The following is a 26378-nucleotide window of genomic DNA, read 5'->3' on the forward strand; positions in this document are numbered from 1 at the left end:
TTTTATACATTTTTGCAATGAGGCTAAAGACACTTGAATTCAGAAAATAGGAGGTGGTGCCCAATACTTTCATCTATACTGTAGTTTACAATAAATATACAGTATTTTAAGATACAGTTTATGAAACTGAATAAATACAAACTTGGAAACAAGTTAAATAAATATTTGTTTAGGACCCCACTTTATTAGATAAAGAACAGTGGTAGTGCAGCAGACAAACATTTATTTCATTCGTCTTTGAAAGCGTAGTTTTTCTCTTCTGAAGGTGCCTTAGCAGGATCCCCACCGTATTCCAAATACAGGTTGTTATAAGGGTATTGCTTGGGAGCCTAGAAGGAGAAGATGATGATAATATCTTAAGTAAACTATGGTGAATATATGTATGTATATATTATCATACAAAAGAACAATGAGGTTTTAAATAAAACACAGGCTGGCCTCTTTACAATCAATACATAAGGAATATGGCCCATTAAAACTACACTACAGGCCAAATGAAAGAGTACCTGCCATTAAAAACTTTTGAGATTTTTCAGGAGTGAAAGCACTGCACAAATGTCTCCCCTCCCATTCGTTGTGACGTTGACAGTCACAATCTGAATACCCAGACCCCAACCAATCTAAATCTTTTGCAGCAATTCTGGGGCTTGAGAAAGCCTCTTGGACTATTTGCACAGGAGAACAGAAGCCCTTTTATACATTATGGAAACACAGACAGACAACTTAGCTGATGGTCTCTATGGAGACAGATCTTCTATAGCCTGCATAGAGAAAATTATTTCAAACATATTTGAAATTGCCATTAAACTATATCTTTAGTGACACCACATGCCAAATGAAAATATATCAAATGGCAGATGTGGGTTTTCTTTGGTGCTGACACATGTACTCATGGTACTGTTCATAGATTTTCATTTATCATTCTATGGAGTAATAAAAAGAAAACCTATGAAGAGTATTGTGAATACATATGCGTCAGAGTCATGTTTCCTCTCATGTACTATTGTTTGGGTATGTCTGAGTGTAGGTGTTTAGTTGTCCATTTATTTAGCAGGATTTGGGCAGACAAAAAAAATAAATAATAAATACTCCTTTCAGTATTTTTTTTGTCTGTTCAAATCCCGCAATAAAAATGGAAATTGCGACAGAGCACCTCAAATGAAGCCCCAGAGGAAGTGTAGGCTAGGGGGTTAAAGGGGTTGAGAGGAGTCTGTCAGTAGATTTATGCTGTTTAAACCACCGGCAGTATGAAATCCCTACGTAATGACATCTAACAGGTCAACCCAGCAGTGTATGCTAGCACAGACCTGCTAGACTGGTGCTTGCTTACTGAGCCTTTACATGGCTCGATAATCAAGCGGCAGGGCTGAATAGACATAGTTAGCAATATCCAAGCAGCCTATGCTTAAGTACAGAAAATAAAAATATTGTTTTATTAACCTCCCCAGGTGTCCTCCCACCTGTCCCCTGCTCACTGTGGAGCGACAGGCCGCTCAGCCAATCACTGGTTCACTGGCAATCAAGGGACAGTGAACCAGTCAGTAATTGGCTGAGCGGCCTGTGACATCAGAGATAGCTTCAGAAACTTTACTGGTGGCTGCAGTGAGTGGGGAACAGGCAGGAAGACACTGAGGAGCGCAGAGAGGTAAGTATAACATTTATTATTTTACTTTACACTGTCATCAGTCGTTGACCCTGTGTCCCTATTACAGGTAGCGTCGGCGTCCCTATTACAGGTACAGTCGGCGTTCAACGATTTTTAAACTTGCTACAGGAAAACTTTCAGCCAATGATCAGCTTCTAACCAAGCCATAATACCAGGGAATATCTTACACTGGCTCACTGGCTCAGCTTGAATGGTAGATTTCCCTTTAAACACAAAGGAGGGAGATTCCTACTCATCAAGTCAAGCCGGGAGAAGGCAGAGACAGCACCTCTTTTCTCTGCTGTAAATTAAGTTTTTCTTAATTGTGATTGATGATGTAATAATCTGCATTCTGAATATAATACATCTACCTTTTATTATACATAATGTAAACTATAAAACACTTACCACTGGTGAATATGAAGGAAAGACCTGTCCAATGTAGAACAGAGCAAACATTGTGCCCAGAAATATGGCCAAAACTTTACACATGGAATTAAAAGGGACAGTAGTAGGCGATGTATCAACCCGGACACGGATAAACTTGTCAAAGTCCCAATGAAGCTAACAGAAAAATAAAAACGAATAGGCTGTAAAAACTAATAAACAAGATGACATTAAAGTTAAAGAGTAACTGTCATGTTTTTTTTATTGCAGAAATCAGTAGTATAAGCGATTTTAAGAAACTCTGTAATAGGTTTTATCAGCCAAAAAAGCCTCCTTCTGTACTCAAGAAGCAATCTCCCAGCCTCCCCCCCTGACTTCTTATCTGTGCATTATCAGGCAAACACGTCTTCATTACAGAGAAGCCAGTGAAGACAGGCTCTGCTCTCTCCATTGTAAGCCTATGAAGGGGGGAGGGGCTGAGGGAGATGAGGGAGCAGGAAGAGGTGACATGAAGGTCAGCTGTTTGTAGACTCTCTGGGCACCTAAAACGCTAAATTCAGGTGTCAGAAAGGTCAGTGCTTATCTATCAACTTACTGAGAGAAGATTGCAGGGTGTTGTGCTGTGCAGAAATCCTCCGTGCTCAGTCACTCCTAACAGCCCCTCCCCTCTCCATAGCCACATAATGGAGACAGAAATCCTGCTTCATTTGATGTGAGGGGGGAGGCTGGGAGATTGCTTTTTCAGTACAGAAGGAAACTCTCTTAGTACATAAAACCTATTACAGAGTTTCTTAAAATCGCTTGTACTGTTGATATTTAATGTTCTCAGAAAAATGACCCTGAAATGACAGTTACGCTTTAAGTACTTTGCTGACCTGTTTAAATAGTAGCCGTCATTTCAGGTAACTTTTTTGTACAAGCTGTTCCTAGTGAGTACATCAGGGTTAGCACCATTTCTAATCATTGTACAACATATATAAGCCTTTTTTTAAAGTCACCTTTCTGGGTTACATACAGGCATATCTCAATAGATTAGAATATCATTGAGGGCAGCTTCACACAGAATGGATCGTAGAATGGTCCTGGCAGTTACTTTGTGAATAAATACTTGCAGTATGGTGGCTCAGTGGTAAGGACAACATCTGCAAAGAGTTTCTAAAAGATCTGCTGAAAATATGTATTCACATAGGAACTGCAAGGACCTTGGATTGCATTGGATCTCGCTGCAAAACTCGCAGTGAAATTTCCGCAGTGATCAATCCTGAGTAAAGATGCCTTGAAAATGTATTTCAGTAATTAAAAAAGTGAAACTCTTCTGTAGATTAATTACACATTGAGTGACCAATTTCAAGCTTCACTTTTTGTGGGACAAGTTGCAGTTATTAGATTTTTTTTTTTTTAAAGTACAGTACATATAGTGTTTATATATGGAATAGACTGAATGTAGAAGGAGCTGTCACTAAGCCGAAGATGCATAAGGAGGGCACAGAGGAAGTGAACAGAGGTAAGCACTAGAGATGAGCGAACCTCGAGCATGCTCGAGTCCATCCGAAAATGAACGTTCGGCATTTGTTTAGCGGTGGCTATGTGGAAATCATGGATATAGTCATTGGCTGTATCCATGTTTTCCAAACAACCTTAGAGCTTTATCCAAGTTCAGCAGCCCCCGCTAATCAAATGCCGAACGATCGGGTTCGGATCGACTCGAACCCGAACTCTGTTCGCTCATCTCTAGTAAGCATGGCTTCTTTATTTTTTTATTTTCTTAACATCACAGGAGCACTATATAGTCACTGTTACACCGCTATGGAGTCCATTTTCACAGTTGAGTGAAAATTTGCTGCGAGAATTGAGTGCCACAGACTAATGTTAATGAGAATCACAGCAGATTTCATTGCGAGAAACTTGAAGCATAAAATCTGTGATACAGTACACATGGGAGAGAGTGAACTGCCGTTTCTGATCAGATATATTACAAAGTTATTGCTTGTATTTGGAGTGCCGGATCCTTACCACTTCTAGAACTATTTATCTGCCGACGGACAGCCACCGCCAGGAACCGTGCCCCCTCCTATACATGCTGGGACCCCAATGGACACATGAGGAGGTGAGCTGATTTCTACCATTCACTTTTATTGCTTGTATTGCTTTTGATTCATGCAAAGTTTGCCGAAAGAACAGCACCTATTTAATTCAGGTTGTTATGGTTCTAGTGATATGAATTATATGCCCTTTCTTATTTAATAAAGCATTGTGTATTATTAACCCCTTAAGGTCAAAGCCAATTTTCGTTTTTGCGCTTTTGCTTTTTCCATTTTATGTTTAAAAGTCCATAGCGCTTGCATTTTTTCACCTAGAGACTTATTTGAGTGCTTATTTTTTGTGAAACCAATTGTACTTTGCAATGACAGGCATTATTTTTCCATAAAATATGCTGCGAAACCGGAAAAAAATCATTTGCGCTGTCAAATTGAAAAAAAAAACAAACTAATTTGTTTTGATTTCGGGGAGTTTTGCATTTACGCCGTTCGCCCTATGGTAAAACTGACTTGTTATGCATGTTCCTCAAGTCGTTACGATTACAACGATGTATAACTTTCATTGTATCTGATCGCTTTTAAAAAATTCAAACCATTGTTAACAAACATACGTTCCTTAAAATCGCTCTATTCCCAGGCTTATAGAGCTTTTATCCTTTGGTCTATGGGGCTGTGTCAGGTGTCATTTTTTGCGCCATGATGTGTTCTTTCTACCGGTACCTTGATTGCGCATATACGACTTTTTGATCACTTATTACATTTTTTCTGGATTTGATGCAACCAAAATTGCGCAATTTTGCACTGACGCCGTTTACCGTGCAAGATCAGTAATGTGATTAATTAATAGTTCAGGCGATTACATGCGCAGCGATAGCAAACATGTTTATTTGTTTATTTAATAATTTATATTTATAAAATGGGAAAAGGGGGGTGATTTGGACTTTTATTAGGGGAGGGGATTTTTTATTAATAAAAACACTTTTTTACTTTTATTTTTACATAAACTAGAAGCCCCCCTGGGGGACTTGTATATACACAACAATGATCTCTCATAGAGATCATTGCTGTGTATATACACAGCAATGATCCATCATATCGGTGATAGATTGCTATGGCCTGCTGCAGGCCATAGCAATCTATTGCCGAGCCGGGATCAGCGTCATTCCGACGCTAAGGCCCGGGCCGTCCAGAAGAACGGATCTCCCCCCCCCGCGATCGCATCGCGTGGGGGAGATCCGTGCCACTAGAAACCAGGGACGTGCAGTACAAAGCACTTCAATGCAGCTGTCAGGTTTGACAGCTGCATTGAAGTGCTTAATTAGCCGGCGCGGCAACGGGACCCGCGATGGCTAATAGAGGCACTGCCCGGCTGCAGATTGCAGCCGGGATCGGTGCCGTTCAGAGCAGGGTCCCGGCGGGACCCCGCTCTGAACACCCCCCGCGGCACCATGACGTACCAGGTACGTCATGGGTCGCTAAGGGGTTAAAGGAGAAGCCGGCAAAATTTTTAATAAAGTATTGTATTGCCCCTTAAAAGTTATACAAATCCCCAATATACACTTATTACGGGAAATGGTTATAAAGTGCTTCTTCCCTGCACTTTTTTATTTTCTTTTCTGCTTTGTAGTGCGCCAAACACCAGTAACACAAGAGAAACAATTAAAGAGGACCTGTCACCCCCCCCACCCCCCCGTGCTGGGATGACAGGCTCCCGACCCCTAGTTAGATACCCTTATACTGTACGTACCTGGGACAGAGATATCATGGTCAAAAGCCGGCGCGTGCACTCTGGAGAGAGGTCCGGCGTTCATAAAGAAGGAATTGAACCGTGTGCGGCTTCTGACCGGGATATCTCCGTCCCGGGACTGGCTTCGGCAGCGGGTATGAGGTACATATAAGGGGATCTAACTGGGGGTCGGGAGCCTGCACTTTACTTACCCAGCCTCCCCTTGCAAAAAACTTAAACTTAGTAGATGTGTCATAGCTTATGTAATATATGTACTTGCCAGATTCCTAGTCCTAACGGAGAAGTCTGGCAAAAAATGTTATTAAAGTATTGTATTCCCCCCCAAAAGTTACACAAATCACCAATATACACTAATTACAGGAAATGCTTATAAAGTGCACTTACTACTGCATCAAGGCTTCACTTCCTGGATAAAATGGTGATGTCACGACTCCCAGACCTGTGCGGGCTGTGCTTGCTGGAGAGGATGATGGCAGGGGGGATGCTCAGTGTCCCTCCAGTGCCCTGTGTCCCTCAGTGTCCCCCTGCCATCATCCTTTCCAGCAGCCACAGCCCGCACAGCTCAGGGAGTCGGGTCATGACATCACCATTTTATCCTGGAAGTGAAGCCTTGATGCAGTAGTAAGTGCAGGGAAAATAGCACTTTATGTGCATTTCCTGTAATAAGTGTATGTTTGTAATTTGTATAACTTATTTTTTGGGGGGAGGGGGGCAATACAATACTTTAATAAAAAAAAAAAATCACCAGACTTCTCCTTTAATGCATTTATATGAGATGCAAAAATCCCAGTTTACAGGCTAAAACAGTAAGTTACCTAGCAATGCTACATGCTCCCTCAACCAGACACTTACCGGCTCTCCCCAATTTCTCCTGGAGACTGCATAATCCCACCTGTACCAAGGGTCCCGTTCTTCCTGTGATTTGTCGGGCAGCATTGGATAATCACCATATCTACAATACATTAAAACACAGCAATATCAAGTTATATACACTACTGTTCAAAAGTTTGGGGTCACCCAAACAATTTTGTGTTTTTCATGAAAAGTCACACTTATTCACCACCATACGTTGTGAAATGAATAGAAAATAGAGTCAAGACATTGACAAGGTTAGAAATAATGATTTGTATTTGAAATAACATTGTTTTTACATCAAACTTTGCTTTCGTCAAAGAATCCTCCTTTTGCAGCAATTACAGCATTGCACACCTTTGGCATTCTAGCTCCTAATCTGTTGAGGTAAGCTGGAGAAATTGCACCCCACGCTTCTAGAAGCAGCTCCCACAAGTAGGATTGGTTGGATAGGCACTTCTGGCGTACCATACGGTCAAGCTGCTCCCACAACAGCTCAATGGGTTTCTGGTGACTGCGCTGGCCACTCCATTACCGATAGAATACCAGCTGCCTGCTTCTGCTGTAAATAGTTCTTGCACAATTTGGAGGTGTGTTTAGGGTCATTGTCCTGTTGTAGGATGAAATTGGCTCCAATCAAGCGCTGTCCACTGGGTATGGCATGGCGTTGCAAAATTGAGTGATAGCCTTCCTTATTCAGAATCCTTTTTACCCTGTACAAATCTCCCACCTTACCAGCACCAAAGCAACCCCAGACCATCACATTACCTCCACCATGCTTAACAGATGGCGTCAGGGATTCTTCCAGCATCTTTTCATTTGTTCTGCGTCTCACAAACGTTCTTCTTTGTGATCCAAACACCTCAAACTTGGATTCATCCATCCACAACACTTTTTTCCAGTATTCCTCTGTCCAATGTCTGTGTTTTTTTGCCCATCTAATCTTTTTCTTTTATTGGCCAGTCTCAGATATGGCTTTTTCTTTGCCACTCTGCCCTGAAGCCCAAAATCCCGCAGCCTCTTCACTGTAGATGTTGACACTGGTGTTTTGCGGGTACTATTTAATGAAGATGCCTGTCGGGGACCTGTGAGGCGTCTGTTTCTCAAACTAGAGACTCTAATGTGCTTATCTTCTTGCTTAGTTGTGCAACACGGCCCCCCACTTCTTTTTCTACTCTGGTTAGAGCCTGTTTGTGCTGTCCTCTGAAGGGAGTAGTACACACCGTTGTAGGAAACCTTAAATTTCTTAGCAATTTCTCGCATGGAATAGCCTTAATTTCTAAGAACAACAATAGAGTGTCGAGTTTCAGATGAAAGTTCTCTTTTTCTGGCCATTTTGAGCTTTTAATTGACCCCACAAATGTGATGCTCCAGAAACACAATCTGCTCAAAGGAAGGTCAGTTTTGTAGCTTCTGTAACAAGCAAGACTGTTTTCAGATGTGTGAACATGATTGCACAAGGGTTTTCTAATCATCAATTAGCCTTCTGAGCCAATGAGCAAACACATTGTACCATTAGAACACTGGAGTGATAGTTGCTGGAAATGGGCCTCTATACACCTATGTAGATATTGCACCAAAAACCAGACATTTGCAGCTAGAATAGTCATTTACCACATTAGCAATGTATAGAGTGTATTTGTTTAAAGTTAGGACTAGTTTAAAGGTATCTTCATTGAAAGGTACAGTGCTTTTCCTTCAAAAATGTGACCCCAAACTTTTGAACGGTAGTGTACATAAACAATATGTGATGACTAGTTACAATCCACCAAAAAAACTCTCTGCACATACAGTGGCATAATGTGTGCTATCAGTTAGAGAAATATATTTTAAGAAATGTAATATATTTACAGGGTCGCAAACCTTACTTACTTATAGAATATAACCTTGGCGAACTGAAGATCTTCCCAACATGGGAAGGAAGAGTTTTGACAAACCTATTTGACACTACAAGTCCCTTTTTTTAGTAAAATCCTAGTGATGCCTGATAATGCAGCTAAGCCCCATTCACTTGTCATAAAAAAAGCATTCTCATAATCAAATGTATCCCCTATCCACAGGATAAAGGAAACTAGCGAATCAGAGGGATCTACCTGCTGAAATCCCCATGCTCTACACGGCTTCCAAACAATGCCAAGCTCTGCAATCCATCATTAAACCGCTAGTCATCCAACACCCTGTATTTAAGGAATAACTTTGATAATGAGAATTAAGCAAAGTGAAAATATCACTAGAAACAACCAATAGAAGCTTATACGATTCTCCTCACCCCATTCCATCATCTGGATAAGGTTTGTAGTCCTCTAACAACATGTTATATTTCTTGGCTGCAGCCGCCCTTTCTGCTTTAGTCTTGGGGTAAGGTCCAGGCAGAAGATCCTTTGGAAGGTCGGACGCTGGAAAACACATAACACAAATGAATTAAATACAGCACATACTTCCATGCTGCTGCTTATAGGCCTGGGCAGGGCTTGTTCTAGGGAGCAGTAGAAATCTCAGAAGACTGACCACTATTGGATATTACTGGCAGGCAAGGAAAAGAACTGTGACACGCATGGGCACACAACATGGCAGACTACTAGTACACCTCACATATAGGGGCTCAGCAGGCACACCTCAGGAACTTTATAAGATGAGTGACCCTTTATAGGTGCTGACATATAAGGATTGCTTACACTGCTACCACTGCCAGGTATACAAGTATCTTACATAGCCAAATGCCCTAACCTGCAGCTCTCTCCCATATGCTGAACTACAACTCCCACTATCCATAGGGAAGCACCTAAGGCCGCATGCCCCAACATGCAGCTCTCCAGCTATTGCTATTGGGAATTGTAGTTTTCCCACATATTAGGGAACACCAATGTAAGATTTTATGTAATGTGTATGCCTCACCACATCAGACATATTGTGAGAGGGGTAGAGGGGCTCCATGTCTGTCCTATGTGTGGGAACTGAGGAGAGTGGGCAGAGGGGCTCCATGTCTGTCCTATGTGTGGGCACTGAAGAGAGTGGGCAGAGGAGCTCCATGTCTGTCCTATGTGTGGGCACTGAGGGGAGAGGGCAGAGGGGCTCCATGTCTGTCCTATGCGTGGGCACTGAGGAGAGCGGGCAGAGGGGCTCCATGTCTGTCCTATGTGTGGGCACTGAGGAGAGCGGGCAGAGGGGCTCCATGTCTGTTCTATGTGTGGGCACTGAGGAGAGGGGCTCCATGTCTGTCCTATGTGTGGGCACTGAGGAGAGGGGGCAGAGGGGCTCCATGTCTGTCCTATGTGTGGGCACTGAGGAGAGGGGGCAGAGGGGCTCCATGTTTGTTCTATGTGTGGGCACAGAGGAGAGCGGGCAGAGGGGCTACATGTCTGTCCTATGTGTGGGCACTGAGGAAAGGGGGCAGAGGGGCTCCATGTCTGTCCTATGTGTGGGCACTGAGGAGAGGGGGCAGAGGGGCTCCATGTCTGCCCTATGTGTGGGCACTGAGGAGAGGGGCTCCATGTCTGTCCTATGTGTGGGCACTGAGGAGAGGGGCTCCATGTCTGTCCTATGTGTGGGCACTGAGGAGAGGGGGCAGAGGGGCTCCATGTCTGTCCTATGTGTGGGCACTGAGGAGAGGGGCTCTATGTCCTATGTGTGGGCACTGAGGAGAGGGAGCAGAGTGGCTCCATGTCTGTCCTATATGTGGGCACTGAGGAGAGGGGGCAGAGGGGCTCCATGTCTGCCCTATGTATTGGCACTGAGAAGAGGAGCTCCATGTCTGTCCTATGAGTGGGCACTGAGGAGAGGGGGCAGAGGGGCTCCATGTCTGTCCTATGTGTGGGCACTGAGGAGAGGGGGCAGAGGGGCTCCATGTCTGTCCTACGTGTGGGCACTGAGGAGAGGGGCTCCATGTCTGTCCTATGTGTGGGCACTGAGGAGAGGGGCTCCATGTCTGTCCTATGTGTGGGCACTGAGGAGACATGCTCCATGTCTGTCCTATGTGTGGGCACTGAGGAGAGGGGCTCCATGTCTGTCCTATGTGTGGGCACTGAGGAGAGGGGCTCAATGTCTGTCCTATGTGTGGGCACTGAGGAGAGGGGCTCAATGTCTGTCCTATGTGTGGGCACTGAGGAGAGGGGCTCCATGTCTGTCCTATGTGTGGGCACTGAGGAGAGCGGGCAGAGGGGCTCCATGTCTGTCCTATGTGTGGGCACTGAGGAGAGGGGCTCCATGTCTGTCCTATGTGTGGGCACTGAGGAGACGTGCTCCATGTCTGTCCTATGTGTGGGCACTGAGGAGAGGGGCTCCATGTCTGTCCTATGTGTGGGCACTGAGGAGAGGGGCTCCATGTCTGTCCTATGTGCGGGCACTGAGGAGAGGGGCTCCATGTCTGCCCTATGTGTGGGCACTGAGGAGAGGGGATCCATGTCTGTCCTATGTGTGGGCACTGAGGAGAGGGGCTCCATGTCTGTCCTATGTGTGGGCACTGAGGAGAGCGGGCAGAGGGGCTCCATGTTTGTCCTATGTGTGGGCACTGAGGAGAGGGGCTCCATGTCTGTCCTATGTGTGGGCACTGAGGAGAGGGGCTCCATGTCTGTCCTATGTGTGGGCACTGAGGAGAGGGGCTCCATGTCTGTCCTATGTGTGGGCACTGAGGAGAGGGGCTCCATGTCTGTCCTATGTGTAGGCACTGAGGAGAGGGGCTCCATGTCTGTCCTATGTGTGGGCACTGAGGAGAGGGGATCCATGTCTGTCCTATGTGTGGGCACTGAGGAGAGGGGCTCCATGTCTGTCCTATGTGTGGGCACTGAGGAGAGGGGATCCATGTCTGTCCTATGTGTGGGCACTGAGGAGAGGGGATCCATGTCTGTCCTATGTGTGGGCACTGAGGAGAGGGGATCCATGTCTGTCCTATGTGTGGGCACTGAGGAGAGGGGATCCATGTCTGTCCTATGTGTGGGCACTGAGGAGAAGGGCTCCATGTCTGTCCTATGTGTGGGCACTGAGGAGAGGGGCTCCATGTCTGTCCTATGTGTGGGCACTGAGGAGAGGGGCTCCATGTCTGTCCTATGTGTGGGCACTGAGGAGACGTGCTCCATGTCTGTCCTATGTGTGGGCACTGAGGAGAGCGGGCAGAGGGGCTCCATGTCTGTCCTATGTGTGGGCACTGAGGAGAGGGGCTCCATGTCTGTCCTATGTGTGGGCACTGAGGAGAGGGGCTCCATGTCTGTCCTATGTGTGGGCACTAAGGAGAGGGGCTCCATGTCTGTCCTATGTGTGGGCACTGAGGAGAGGGGCTCCATGTCTGTCCTATGTGTGGGCACTGAGGAGAGGGGGCAGAGGGGCTCCATGTCTGTCCTATGTGTGGGCACTCAGGAGATGGGCTCCATGTCTGTCCTATGTGTGGGCACTGAGGAGAGGGGCTCCATGTCTGTCCTATGTGTGGGCACTGAGGAGAGGGGATCCATGTCTGTCCTATGTGTGGGCAGTGAGGAGAGGGGCTCCATGTCTGTCCTATGTGTGAGCACTGAGGAGAGGGGCTCCATGTCTGTCCTATGTGTGGGCACTGAGGAGAGCGGGCAGAAGGGCTCCATGTCTGTCCTATGTGTGGGCACTGAGGAGACGTGCTCCATGTCTGTCCTATGAGTGGGCACTGAGGAGAGGGGCTCCATGTCTATCCTATGTGTGGGCACTGAGGAGAGCGGGCAGAAGGGCTCCATGTCTGTCCTATGTGTGGGCACTGAGAAGAGGGGCTCCATGTCTGTCCTATGTGTGGGCACTGAGGAGACGTGCTCCATGTCTGTCCTATGAGTGGGCACTGAGGAGAGCGGGCAGAGGGGCTCCATGTCTGTCCTACGTGTGGGCACTGAGGAGAGGGGCTCCATGTCTGTCCTATGTGTCGGCACTGAGGAGACGTGCTCCATGTCTGTCCTATGTGTGGGCACTGAGGAGACGTGCTCCATGTCTGTCCTATGTGTGGGCACTGAGGAGAGGGGCTCCATGTCTGTCCTATGTGTGGGCACTGAGGAGAGGGGCTCCATGTCTGTCCTATGTGTGGGCACTGAGGAGAGGGGCTCCATGTCTGTCCTATGTGTGGGCACTGAGGAGAGGGGGCAGAGGGGCTCCATGTCTATCCTATGTGTGGGCACTCAGGAAATGGGCTCCATGTCTGTCCTATGTGTGGGCACTGAGGAGAGGGGCTCCATGTCTGTCCTATGTGTGGGCACTGAGTAGAGGGGCTCCATGTCTGTCCTATGTGTGGGCACTGAGGAGAGGGGCTCCATGTCTGTCCTATGTGTGGGCACTGAGGAGAGGGGCTCCATGTCTGTCCTATGTGTGGGCACTGAGGAGAGGGGCTCCATGTCTGTCCTATGTGTAGGCACTGAGGAGAGGGGGCAGAGGGGCTCCATGTCTGTCCTATGTGTGGGCACTGAGGAGAGGGGCTCCATGTCTGTCCTATGTGTGGGCACTGAGGAGAGCGGGCAGAGGGGCTCCATGTTTGTCCTATGTGTGGGCACTGAGGAGAGGGGCTCCATGTCTGTCCTATGTGTGGGCACTGAGGAGAGGGGCTCCATGTCTGTCCTATGTGTGGGCACTGAGGAGAGGGGCTCCATGTCTGTCCTATGTGTGGGCACTGAGGAGAGGGGCTCCATGTCTGTCCTATGTGTGGGCAGTGAGGAGAGGGGCTCCATGTCTGTCCTATGTGTGGGCACTGAGGAGAGGGGCTCCATGTCTGTCCTATGTGTGGGCACTGAGGAGAGGGGATCCATGTCTGTCCTATGTGTGGGCACTGAGGAGAGGGGCTCCATGTCTGTCCTATGTGTGGGCACTGAGGAGAGGGGCTCCATGTCTGTCCTATGTGTGGGCACTGAGGAGAGGGGGCAGAGGGGCTCCATGTCTGTGCTATGTGTGGGCACTGAGGAGAGGGGCTCCATGTCTGTCCTATGTGTGGGCACTGAGGAGACGTGCTCCATGTCTGTCCTATGTGTGGGCACTGAGGAGAGCGGGGCAGAGGGGCTCCATGTCTGTCCTATGTGTGGGCACTGAGGAGAGGGGCTCCATGTCTGTCCTATGTGTGGGCACTGAGGAGAGCGGGCAGAGGGGCTCCATGTCTGTCCTATGTGTGGGCACTGAGGAGAGGGGCTCCATGTCTGTCCTATGTGTGGGCACTGAGGAGAGGGGCTACATGTCTGTCCTATGTGTGGGCACTGAGGAGAGGGGGCAGAGGGGCTCCATGTCTGTCCTATGTGTGGGCACTCAGGAGATGGGCTCCATGTCTGTCCTATGTGTGGGCACTGAGGAGAGGGGCTCCATGTCTGTCCTATGTGTGGGCACTGAGGAGAGGGGCTCCATGTCTGTCCTATGTGTGGGCACTGAGGAGAGGGGCTCCATGTCTGTCCTATGTGTGGGCACTGAGGAGAGGGGGCAGAGGGGCTCCATTTCTGTCCTATGTGTGGGCACTCAGGAGATGGGCTCCATGTCTGTCCTATGTGTGGGCACTGAGGAGAGGGGCTCCATGTCTGTCCTATGTGTGGGCAGTGAGGAGAGGGGCTCCATGTCTGTCCTATGTGTGGGCACTGAGGAGAGGGGCTCCATGTCTGTCCTATGTGTGGGCACTGAGGAGAGCGGGCAGAAGGGCTCCATGTCTGTCCTATGTGTGGGCACTGAGGAGACGTGCTCCATGTCTGTCCTATGAGTGGGCACTGAGGAGAGGGGCTCCATGTCTGTCCTATGTGTGGGCACTGAGGAGAGCGGGCAGAAGGGCTCCATGTCTGTCCTATGTGTGGGCACTGAGGAGAGGGGCTCCATGTCTGTCCTATGTGTGGGCACTGAGGAGACGTGCTCCATGTCTGTCCTATGAGTGGGCACTGAAGAGAGGGGCTCCATGTCTGTCCTATGTGTGGGCACTGAGGAGAGGGGCTCCATGTCTGTCCTATGTGTGAGCACTGAGGAGAGGGGCTCCATGTCTGTCCTATGTGTGGGCACTGAGGAGAGCGGGCAGAAGGGCTCCATGTCTGTCCTATGTGTGGGCACTGAGGAGACGTGCTCCATGTCTGTCCTATGAGTGGGCACTGAGGAGAGGGGCTCCATGTCTATCCTATGTGTGGGCACTGAGGAGAGCGGGCAGAAGGGCTCCATGTCTGTCCTATGTGTGGGCACTGAGAAGAGGGGCTCCATGTCTGTCCTATGTGTGGGCACTGAGGAGACGTGCTCCATGTCTGTCCTATGAGTGGGCACTGAAGAGAGGGGCTCCATGTCTGTCCTATGTGTGGGCACTGAGGAGAGCGGGCAGAGGGGCTCCATGTCTGTCCTACGTGTGGGCACTGAGGAGAGGGGCTCCATGTCTGTCCTATGTGTCGGCACTGAGGAGACGGGCTCCATGTCTGTCCTATGTGTGGGCACTGAGGAGACGTGCTCCATGTCTGTCCTATGTGTGGGCACTGAGGAGAGGGGCTCCATGTCTGTCCTATGTGTGGGCACTGAGGAGAGGGGCTCCATGTCTGTCCTATGTGTGGGCACTGAGGAGAGGGGCTCCATGTCTGTCCTATGTGTGGGCACTGAGGAGAGGGGGCAGAGGGGCTCCATGTCTGTCCTATGTGTGGGCACTCAGGAAATGGGCTCCATGTCTGTCCTATGTGTGGGCACTGAGGAGAGGGGCTCCATGTCTGTCCTATGTGTGGGCACTGAGTAGAGGGGCTCCATGTCTGTCCTATGTGTGGGCACTGAGGAGAGGGGCTCCATGTCTGTCCTATGTGTGGGCACTGAGGAGAGGGGCTCCATGTCTGTCCTATGTGTGGGCACTGAGGAGAGGGGCTCCATGTCTGTCCTATGTGTGGGCACTGAGGAGAGGGGCTCCATGTCTGTCCTATGTGTGGGCACTGAGAAGAGGGGCTCCATGTCTGTCCTATGTGTGGGCACTGAGGAGAGCGGGCAGAGGGGCTCCATGTCTGTCCTATGTGTGGGCACTGAGGAGAGCGGGCAGAGGGGCTCCATGTCTGTCCTATGTGTGGGCACTGAGGAGAGCGGGCAGAGGGGCTCCATCTCTGTCCTATGTGTGGGCACTGAGGAGAGGGGCTCCATCTCTGTCCTATGTGTGGGCACTGAGGAGAGCGGGCAGAGGGGCTCCATGTCTGTCCTATGTGTGGGCACTGAGGAGAGGGGCTCCATGTCTGTCCTATGTGTGGGCACTGAGGAGAGGGGCTCCATGTCTGTCCTATGTGTGGGCACTGAGGAGAGGGGCTCCATGTCTGTCCTATGAGTGGGCACTGAGGAGAGGGGCTCCATGTCTGTCCTATGTGTGGGCACTGAGGAGAGGGGGCAGAGGGGCTCCATGTCTGTGCTATGTGTGGGCACTGAGGAGAGGGGCTCCATGTCTGTCCTATGTGTGGGCACTGAGGAGACGTGCTCCATGTCTGTCCTATGTGTGGGCACTGAGGAGAGCGGGCAGAGGGGCTCCATGTCTGTCCTATGTGTGGGCACTGAGGAGAGGGGCTCCATGTCTGTCCTATGTGTGGGCACTGAGGAGAGCGGGCAGAGGGGCTCCATGTCTGTCCTATGTGTGGGCACTGAGGAGAGGGGCTCCATGTCTGTCCTATGTGTGGGCACTGAGGAGAGGGGCTTCATGTCTGTCCTATGTGTGGGCACTGAGGAGAGGGGGCAGAGGGGCTCCATGTCTGTCCTATGTGTGGGCACTCAGGAGATGGGCTCCATGTCTGTCCTATGTGTGGGCACTGAGGAGAGGGGCTCCATGTCTGTCCTATGTGTGGGCACTAAGGAGAGGGGCTCCATGTCTGTCCTATGTGTGGGCACTGAGGAGAGGGGCTCCATGTCTGTCCTATGTGTGGGCACTGAGGAGAGGGGGCAGAGGGGCTCCATTTCTGTCCTATGTGTGGGCACTCAGGAGATGGGCTCCATGTCTGTCCTATGTGTGGGCACTGAGGAGACGGGCTCCATGTCTGTCCTATGTGTGGGCAGTGAGGAGAGGGGCTCCATGTCTGTCCTATGTGTGAGCACTGAGGAGAGGGGCTCCATGTCTGTCCTATGTGTGGGCACTGAGGAGAGCGGGCAGAAGGGCTCCATGTCTGTCCTATGTGTGGGCACTGAGGAGACGTGCTCCATGTCTGTCCTATGAGTGGGCACTGAGGAGAGGGGCTCCATGTCTATCCTATGTGTGGGCACTGAGGAGAGCGGGCAGAAGGGCTCCATGTCTGTCCTATGTGTGGGCACTGAGAAGAGGGGCTCCATGTCTGTCCTATGTGTGGGCACTGAGGAGACGTGCTCCATGTCTGTCCTATGAGTGGGCACTGAAGAGAGGGGCTCCATGTCTGTCCTATGTGTGGGCACTGAGGAGAGGGGCTCCATGTCTGTCCTATGTGTGAGCACTGAGGAGAGGGGCTCCATGTCTGTCCTATGTGTGGGCACTGAGGAGAGCGGGCAGAAGGGCTCCATGTCTGTCCTATGTGTGGGCACTGAGGAGACGTGCTCCATGTCTGTCCTATGAGTGGGCACTGAGGAGAGGGGCTCCATGTCTATCCTATGTGTGGGCACTGAGGAGAGCGGGCAGAAGGGCTCCATGTCTGTCCTATGTGTGGGCACTGAGAAGAGGGGCTCCATGTCTGTCCTATGTGTGGGCACTGAGGAGACGGGCTCCATGTCTGTCCTATGAGTGGGCACTGAGGAGAGGGGCTCCATGTCTGTCCTATGTGTGGGCACTGAGGAGAGCGGGCAGAGGGGCTCCATGTCTGTCCTACGTGTGGGCACTGAGGAGAGGGGCTCCATGTCTGTCCTATGTGTCGGCACTGAGGAGACGGGCTCCATGTCTGTCCTATGTGTGGGCACTGAGGAGACGTGCTCCATGTCTGTCCTATGTGTGGGCACTGAGGAGAGGGGCTCCATGTCTGTCCTATGTGTGGGCACTGAGGAGAGGGGCTCCATGTCTGTCCTATGTGTGGGCACTGAGGAGAGGGGCTCCATGTCTGTCCTATGTGTGGGCACTGAGGAGAGGGGGCAGAGGGGCTCCATGTCTGTCCTATGTGTGGGCACTCAGGAGATGGGCTCCATGTCTGTCCTATGTGTGGGCACTGAGGAGAGGGGCTCCATGTCTGTCCTATGTGTGGGCACTGAGTAGAGGGGCTCCATGTCTGTCCTATGTGTGGGCACTGAGGAGAGGGGCTCCATGTCTGTCCTATGTGTGGGCACTGAGGAGAGGGGCTCCATGTCTGTCCTATGTGTGGGCACTGAGGAGAGGGGCTCCATGTCTGTCCTATGTGTGGGCACTGAGGAGAGGGGCTCCATGTCTGTCCTATGTGTGGGCACTGAGAAGAGGGGCTCCATGTCTGTCCTATGTGTGGGCACTGAGGAGAGCGGGCAGAGGGGCTCCATATCTGTCCTATGTGTGGGCACTGAGGAGAGCGGGCAGAGGGGCTCCATGTCTGTCCTATGTGTGGGCACTGAGGAGAGCGGGCAGAGGGGCTCCATCTCTGTCCTATGTGTGGGCACTGAGGAGAGGGGCTCCATCTCTGTCCTATGTGTGGGCACTGAGGAGAGCGGGCAGAGGGGCTCCATGTCTGTCCTATGTGTGGGCACTGAGGAGAGGGGCTCCATGTCTGTCCTATGTGTGGGCACTGAGGAGAGGGGCTCCATGTCTGTCCTATGTGTGGGCACTGAGGAGAGGGGCTCCATGTCTGTCCTATGAGTGGGCACTGAGGAGAGGGGCTCCATGTCTGTCCTATGTGTGGGCACTGAGGAGAGGGGGCAGAGGGGCTCCATGTCTGTGCTATGTGTGGGCACTCAGGAGATGGGCTCCATGTCTGTCCTATGTGTGGGCACTGAGGAGAGGGGCTCCATGTCTGTCCTATGTGTGGGCACTGAGGAGAGGGGATCCATGTCTGTCCTATGTGTGGGCAGTGAGGAGAGGGGATCCATGTCTGTCCTATGTGTGAGCACTGAGGAGAGGGGCTCCATGTCTGTCCTATGTGTGGGCACTGAGGAGAGAGGGCAGAAGGGCTCCATGTCTGTCCTATGTGTGGGCACTGAGAAGAGGGGCTCCATGTCTGTCCTATGTGTGGGCACTGAGGAGAGGGGCTCCATGTCTGTCCTATGTGTGGGCACTGAGGAGACGTGCTCCATGTCTGTCCTATGTGTGGGCACTGAGGAGAGGGGGCAGAGGGGCTCCATGTCTGTCCTATGTGTGGGCACTGAGGAGAGGGGATCCATGTCTGTCCTATGTGTGGGCAGTGAGGAGAGGGGCTCCATGTCTGTCCTATGTGTGGGCACTGAGGAGAGCGGGCAGAAGGGCTCCATGTCTGTCCTATGTGTGGGCACTGAGGAGAGGGGCTCCATGTCTGTCCTACGTGTGGGCACTGAGGAGAGGGGGCAGAGGGGCTCCATGTCTGTGCTATGTGTGGGCACTCAGGAGATGGGCTCCATGTCTGTCCTATGTGTGGGCACTGAGGAGAGGGGCTCCATGTCTGTCCTATGTGTGGGCACTGAGGAGAGGGGATCCATGTCTGTCCTATGTGTGGCAGTGAGGAGAGGGGCTCCATGTCTGTCCTATGTGTGAGCACTGAGGAGAGGGGCTCCATGTCTGTCCTATGTGTGGGCACTGAGGAGAGCGGGCAGAAGGGCTCCATGTCTGTCCTATGTGTGGGCACTGAGAAGAGGGGCTCCATGTCTGTCCTATGTGTGGGCACTGAGGAGAGGGGCTCCATGTCTGTCCTATGTGGGGGCACTGAGGAGAGGGGCTCCATGTCTGTCCTATGTGTGGGCACTGAGGAGAGGGGCTCCATGTCTGTCCTATGTGTGGGCACTGAGAAGAGGGGCTCCATGTCTGTCCTATGTGGGGGCACTGAGGAGAGGGGCTCCATGTCTGTCCTATGTGGGGGCACTGAGGAGAGGGGCTCCATGTCTGTCCTATGTGTGGGCACTGAGGAGAGGGGCTCCATGTCTGTCCTATGTGTGGGCACTGAGGAGACGTGCTCCATGTCTGTCCTATGTGTGGGCACTGAGGAGAGGGGCTCCATGTCTGTCCTATGTGTGGGCACTGAGGAGACGTAATCCATGTCTGTCCTATGTGTGGGCACTGAGGAGAGGGGCTCCATGTCTGTCCTATGTGTGGGCACTGAGGAGACGTGCTCCATGTCTGTCCTATGTGTGGGCACTGAGGAGAGGGGCTCCATGTCTGTCCTATGTGTGGGCACTGAGGAGAGGGGCTCCATGTCTGTCCTATGTGTGGGCACTGAGGAGAGCGGGCAGAGGGGCTCCATGTCTATCCTACGTGTGGGCACTGAGGAGAGGGGCTCCATGTCTGTCCTATGTGTGGGCACTGAGGAGACGTGCTCCATGTCTGTCCTATGTGTGGGCACTGAGGAGACGTGCTCCATGTCTGTCCTATGTGTGGGCACTGAGGAAAGGGGCTCCATGTCTGTCCTATGTGTGGGGCACTGCGGAGAGGGGCTCCATGTCTGTCCTATGTGTGGGCACTGAGGAGAGGGGGCAGAGGGGCTCCATGTCTGTCCTATGTGTGGGCACTCAGGAGATGGGCTCCATGTCTGTCCTATGTGTGGGCACTGAGGAGAGGGGCTCCATGTCTGTCCTATGTGTGGGCACTGAGTAGAGGGGCTCCATGTCTGTCCTATGTGTGGGCACTGAGGAGAGGGGCTCCATGTCTGTCCTATGTGTGGGCACTGAGAGGGGCTCCATGTCTGTCCTATGTGTGGGCACTGAGGAGAGGGGGCAGAGGGGCTCCATGTCTGTCCTATGTGTGGACACTCAGGAGATGGGCTCCATGTTTGTCCTATGTGTGGGCACTGAGGAGAGGGGCTCCATGTCTGTCCTATGTGTGGGCACTGAGGAGAGGGGATCCATGTCTGTCCTATGTGTGGGCACTGAGGAGAGGGGGCAGAGGGGCTCCATGTCTGTCCTATGTGTGGGCACTGAGGAGACGTGCTCCATGTCTGTCCTATGTGTGGGCACTGAGGAGAGGGGCTCCATGTCTGTCCTATATGTGGGCACTGAGGAGAGGGGGCAGAGGGGCTCCATGTCTGTCCTATGTGTGGGCACTGAGTAGAGCGGGCAGAGGGGTTCCCTGTCTGTCCTATGTGTGGGCAATGAGGAGAGGGGCTCCATGTCTGTCCTATGTGTGGGCACTGAGGAGACGTGCTCCATGTCTGTCCTATGTGTAGGCACTGAGGAGAGGGGCTCCATGTCTGCCCTATGTGTGGGCACTGAGGAGAGGGGCTCCATGTCTGTCCTATGTGTGGGCACTGAGGAGAGCGGGCAGAGGGGCTCCATGTCTGTCATATTTGTGGGCACTGAGGAGAGGGGCTCCATGTCTGTCCTATGTGTGGGCACTGAGAAGAGGGGCTCCATGTCTGTCCTATGTGTGGGCACTGAGGAGAGGGGGCAGAGGGGCTCCATGTCTGTCCTATGTGTGGGCACTGAGGAGAGTGGGCAGAGGGGCTCCATGTCTGTCCTATGTGTGGGCACTGAGGAGAGGGGCTCCATGTCTGTCCTATGTGTGGGCACTGCGGAGAGGAGCTCCATGTCTGTCCTATGTGTGGGCGATGAGGAGAGGGGCTCCATGTCTGTCCTATGTGTGGGCACTGAGGAGAGGGGCTCCATGTCTGTCCTATGTGTGGGCACTGAGGAGAGGGGCTCCATGTCTGTCCTATGTGTGGGCACTGAGAAGAGGAGCTTCATGTCTCTCCTATGTGTGGGCACTGAGGAGAGGGGCTCCATGTCTGTCCTATGTGTGGGCACTGAGGAGAGGGGGCAGAGGGGCTCCATGTCTGTCCTATGTGTGGGCACTGAGGAGAGGGGGCAGAGGGGCTCCATGTCTGCCCTATGTGTGGGCACTGAGGAGAGGGGGCAGAGGGGCTCCATGTCTGCCCTATGTGTGGGCACTGAGGAGAGGGGGCAGAGGGGCTCCATGTCTGCCCTATTTGTGGGCACTGAGGAGAGGGGCTCCATGTGTGTCCTATGTGTGGGCACTGAGGAGAGGGGCTCCATGTGTGTCCTATGTGTGGGCACTGAGGAGAGGGGCTCCATGTCTGTCCTATGTGTGGGCACTGAGGAGAGGGGGCAGAGGGGCTCCATGTCTGTCCTATGTGTGGGCACTGAGGAGAGCGGGCAGAGGGGCTCCATGTCTGTCCTATGTGTGGGCACTGAGTAGAGGGGCTCCATGTCTGTCCTATGTGTGGGCACTGAGTAGAGGGGATCCATGTCTGTCCTATGTGTGGGCACTGAGGAGAGGGGCTCCATGTCTGTCCTATGTGTGGGCACTGAGGAGAGGGGCTCCATGTCTGTCCTATGTGTGGGCACTGAGGAGAGGGGGCAGAGGGTCTCCATGTCTGTCCTATGTGTGGGCACTGAGGAGAGGGGATCCATGTCTGTCCTATGTGTGGGCACTGAGGAGAGGGGCTCCATGTCTGTCCTATGTGTTGGCACTGAGAAGAGGGGCTCCATGTCTGTCCTATGTGTGGGCACTGAGGAGAGGGGCTCCATGTCTGTCCTATGTGTGGGCACTGAGGAGAGCGGGCAGAGGGGCTCCATGTCTGTCCTATGTGTGGGCACTGAGGAGAGGGGCTCCATGTCTGTCCTATGTGTGGGCACTGAGGAGAGGGGCTCCATGTCTGTCCTATGTGTGGGCACTGAGGAGAGGGGCTCCATGTCTGTCCTATGTGTGGGCACTGAGGAGAGGGGCTCCATGTCTGTCCTATGTGTGGGCACTGAGGAGAGGGGCTCCATGTCTGTCCTATGTGTGGGCACTGAGGAGAGGGGCTCCATGTCTGTCCTATGTGTGGGCACTGAGGAGAGGGGCTCCATGTCTGTCCTATGTGTGGGCACTGAGGAGAGGGGCTCCATGTCTGTCCTATGTGTGGGCACTGAGGAGAGGGGCTCCATGTCTGTCCTATGTGTTGGCACTGAGGAGAGGGGCTCCATGTCTGTCCTATGTGTGGGCACTGAGGAGAGGGGCTCCATGTCTGTCCTATGTGTGGGCACTGAGGAGAGGGGCTCCATGTCTGTCCTATGTGTGGGCACTGAGGAGAGGGGCTCCATGTCTGTCCTATGTGTGGGCACTGAGGAGAGGGGCTCCATGTCTGTCCTATGTGTTGGCACTGAGGAGAGGGGCTCCATGTCTGTCCTATGTGTGGGCACTGAGGAGAGGGGCTCCATGTCTGTCCTATGTGTGGGCACTGAGGAGAGGGGCTCCATGTCTGTCCTATGTTTTGGCACTGAGGAGAGGGGCTCCATGTCTGTCCTATGTGTGGGCACTGAGGAGAGGGGCTCCATGTCTGTCCTATGTGTGGGCACTGAGGAGAGGGGCTCCATGTCTGTCCTATGTGTGGGCACTGAGGAGAGGGGCTCCATGTCTGTCCTATGTGTGGGCACTGAGGAGAGGGGCTCCATGTCTGTCCTATGTGTTGGCACTGAGGAGAGGGGCTCCATGTCTGTCCTATGTGTGGGCACTGAGGAGAGGGGGCAGAGGGGCTCCATGTCTGTCCTATGTGTGGGCACTGAGGAGAGCGGGCAGAGGGGCTCCATGTCTGTCCTATGTGTGGGCACTGAGTAGAGGGGCTCCATGTCTGTCCTATGTGTGGGCACTGAGTAGAGGGGATCCATGTCTGTCCTATGTGTGGGCACTGAGGAGAGGGGCTCCATGTCTGTCCTATGTGTGGGCACTGAGGAGAGGGGCTCCATGTCTGTCCTATGTGTGGGCACTGAGGAGAGGGGGCAGAGGGTCTCCATGTCTGTCCTATGTGTGGGCACTGAGGAGAGGGGATCCATGTCTGTCCTATGTGTGGGCACTGAGGAGAGGGGCTCCATGTCTGTCCTATGTGTTGGCACTGAGAAGAGGGGCTCCATGTCTGTCCTATGTGTGGGCACTGAGGAGAGGGGCTCCATGTCTGTCCTATGTGTGGGCACTGAGGAGAGCGGGCAGAGGGGCTCCATGTCTGTCCTATGTGTGGGCACTGAGGAGAGGGGCTCCATGTCTGTCCTATGTGTGGGCACTGAGGAGAGGGGCTCCATGTCTGTCCTATGTGTGGGCACTGAGGAGAGGGGCTCCATGTCTGTCCTATGTGTGGGCACTGAGGAGAGGGGCTCCATGTCTGTCCTATGTGTGGGCACTGAGGAGAGGGGCTCCATGTCTGTCCTATGTGTGGGCACTGAGGAGAGGGGCTCCATGTCTGTCCTATGTGTGGGCACTGAGGAGAGGGGCTCCATGTCTGTCCTATGTGTGGGCACTGAGGAGAGGGGCTCCATGTCTGTCCTATGTGTGGGCACTGAGGAGAGGGGCTCCATGTCTGTCCTATGTGTTGGCACTGAGGAGAGGGGCTCCATGTCTGTCCTATGTGTGGGCACTGAGGAGAGGGGCTCCATGTCTGTCCTATGTGTGGGCACTGAGGAGAGGGGCTCCATGTCTGTCCTATGTGTGGGCACTGAGGAGAGGGGCTCCATGTCTGTCCTATGTGTGGGCACTGAGGAGAGGGGCTCCATGTCTGTCCTATGTGTTGGCACTGAGGAGAGGGGCTCCATGTCTGTCCTATGTGTGGGCACTGAGGAGAGGGGCTCCATGTCTGTCCTATGTGTGGGCACTGAGGAGAGGGGCTCCATGTCTGTCCTATGTGTGGGCACTGAGGAGAGGGGCTCCATGTCTGTCCTATGTGTGGGCACTGAGGAGAGGGGCTCTATGTCTGTCCTATGTGTGGGCACTGAGGGGAGCTCATGTCCCGCTGCCCATTACATGTGACACCACTACGGCAGCTCTGTTAGGCAGAATACACACATCTATTACTAGGAGACGTATTAGCAGTCAGTGCGGGAGTGGATGTGTTCCTTTGTATACAGATATGTGGGCGCACACACGACCCCGCTGCTATCTCACATCCAGGGCACAGCCACAAGCCATGGAGCTGTCTGTGTGAAGGTGACTCTACAGCCCCTGCCCGTGTCCCCTTAGGGACAGTCATTGCCTTCTACTACATGTCACCGACCTGCCCGGACACTGGAGCACTGTATGAGGCGCCCGGCACCGGCTCCCCGTCCTGCCAGAGATGCCAGGGCAGCCCTGCGGGTCACCCCAGCGAGTAACCCGGCTCTGAGCGCCGCCATGTTTCCACAGTCTGCAGCAACTCCTCGCGCAGGCGCAGACAAGACGGAACCCGCGGAAGGACAATTTCTTGCTTTGTACTACGGTGGCCTCTTGTGGACAAAATAAAGGTATTGAGTATTACATTTCATGATTGGAAAGGTTATGTTTTTTGTTTGTTTTTTTTAGACTGGAGTGCTCTTCTGAATAGTCTACCTTAGTTTCACCCTATTTTATTATATTTATATTTCCTTACAAAGTGAAAAAAAAGCCTCCTCTTATTTTTCCCAACACTGCAGTTTTGTGTTATTTCCACAGATGTGTGGATTAGTATAGGTGCTTTTGTGGCATTTTCCCCCGTGTTTATTTCATTACATGCTGTGTGTTTCTTTCATCACGTGACTCACAGTTTTCTGTTGAAGAAAGAAAAATACCAGAAAATGCAGACATGCATTATTTTTTGGGATTTTCCCCCAACTATGGAGGGGTATGGGAGGAAAGACAGGAAAAAAAGGGGGGGGGGGGGGGGGGGGGGGACACCAGAGCATGCTGTGTTTTGGGTCAACACCAGCGTATCTGTTTCTATTGTCAAAGCCTGACCCTAAAGCAGATTCCTACATGTAGACCCCAGATGGGACCCACCTCTGCTTACTCCCTCTTCTCTTCTATAGACACTTCCTGTATTTGCAGCGCAGTGCCTGGGACAAATAGTTGCCAAGATTCCTGTTCAAAATAGGCACAGTCCTGGTAAATTGTGGACTGCATACTATAACACAAGGCCACTGTATACAGGCTTGATTGCCAACAGTCCTGATTTTGCCAAAGTAATCTCCCGGGTATGTCCTAGGAAGCTCCGCCACTCAGACTGGCCCTCTATGCCTCTAATTATAAGCACATCTAATGAGCACTTATAAACTGCTCAAAAAATAAAGGGAACACTCAAATAACATATCCTAGATATGAATGAATGAAATATTCTCATTGAATACTTTTTCTGTACAGGCATGATGGGAATTGTAGTTTTGCAACAGCTGGAGGGCCGAAGATTCCCCATCCCTGGATTTTATATAAATTTCACCCAAATATCGCTAACTTTTTGTGAGTAGTGTATAACTAGTGACTTTGTAAAGGCTGTATATGTTCGGTATTCCCTAAGGGGTATTCCTATCTGAGCTTGTTACCCCTATGTATAGAATAGGCCATAAATAGTATTTCACAAGAAAACCCCTGTAATATAATTCAAATCTGTAGTTAAAGGCCGGGTTCCCACTACGTATAACACCGGCCTAACCGGCCAGATGATCTTCATTTCTGGTGAATTCAGGTGCAGGCACACCTGTGTGCGCCTGCATCCCAATTCACCGCTGCACGTAATGGAGCATGCTGCGGAGCTATTCAATGAATAGAAGCCGCAGAAAACTGACATGTCAGTTTTTCGTCCAACTGGATGGAATCCCAGCCAAAGTGTATACTATGGGGGAGATTTATCAAACTGGTGTAAAATAGAATTGTCTTAGTTGCTCCTAGCAACCAATCAGATTCCACTTTTCATTCCTCACAGACTCTTTGAAAAATGGAATCTGATTGGTTGCCGGTGGCAACTAAGACAATTCTACTTTACATCAGTTTTATAAATCTCCCCCT

The 26378-nt window shown here is 51.5% G+C and overlaps 1 protein-coding gene across 1 annotated transcript; it reads right to left on the minus strand.

Moving 5' to 3' along the window:
* Nucleotides 1-153: 153 nt before the first annotated feature.
* On the minus strand, nt 154-24799 carry NDUFB8 (NADH:ubiquinone oxidoreductase subunit B8). Its single transcript, XM_069979153.1, has 5 exons — nt 24640-24799; nt 8940-9066; nt 6671-6770; nt 2054-2209; nt 154-329 (listed from the first exon to the last, which is right to left on the minus strand). Exons 1-5 carry the CDS (start codon nt 24755-24757, stop codon nt 228-230), a joined length of 603 nt encoding a protein of 200 aa, XP_069835254.1. The 5' UTR covers nt 24758-24799; the 3' UTR covers nt 154-227.
* Nucleotides 24800-26378: the final 1579 nt, after the last annotated feature.

Source organism: Dendropsophus ebraccatus, chromosome 8, assembly GCF_027789765.1.
Source record: "Dendropsophus ebraccatus isolate aDenEbr1 chromosome 8, aDenEbr1.pat, whole genome shotgun sequence".
Classification (NCBI taxonomy): domain Eukaryota; kingdom Metazoa; phylum Chordata; class Amphibia; order Anura; family Hylidae; genus Dendropsophus; species Dendropsophus ebraccatus.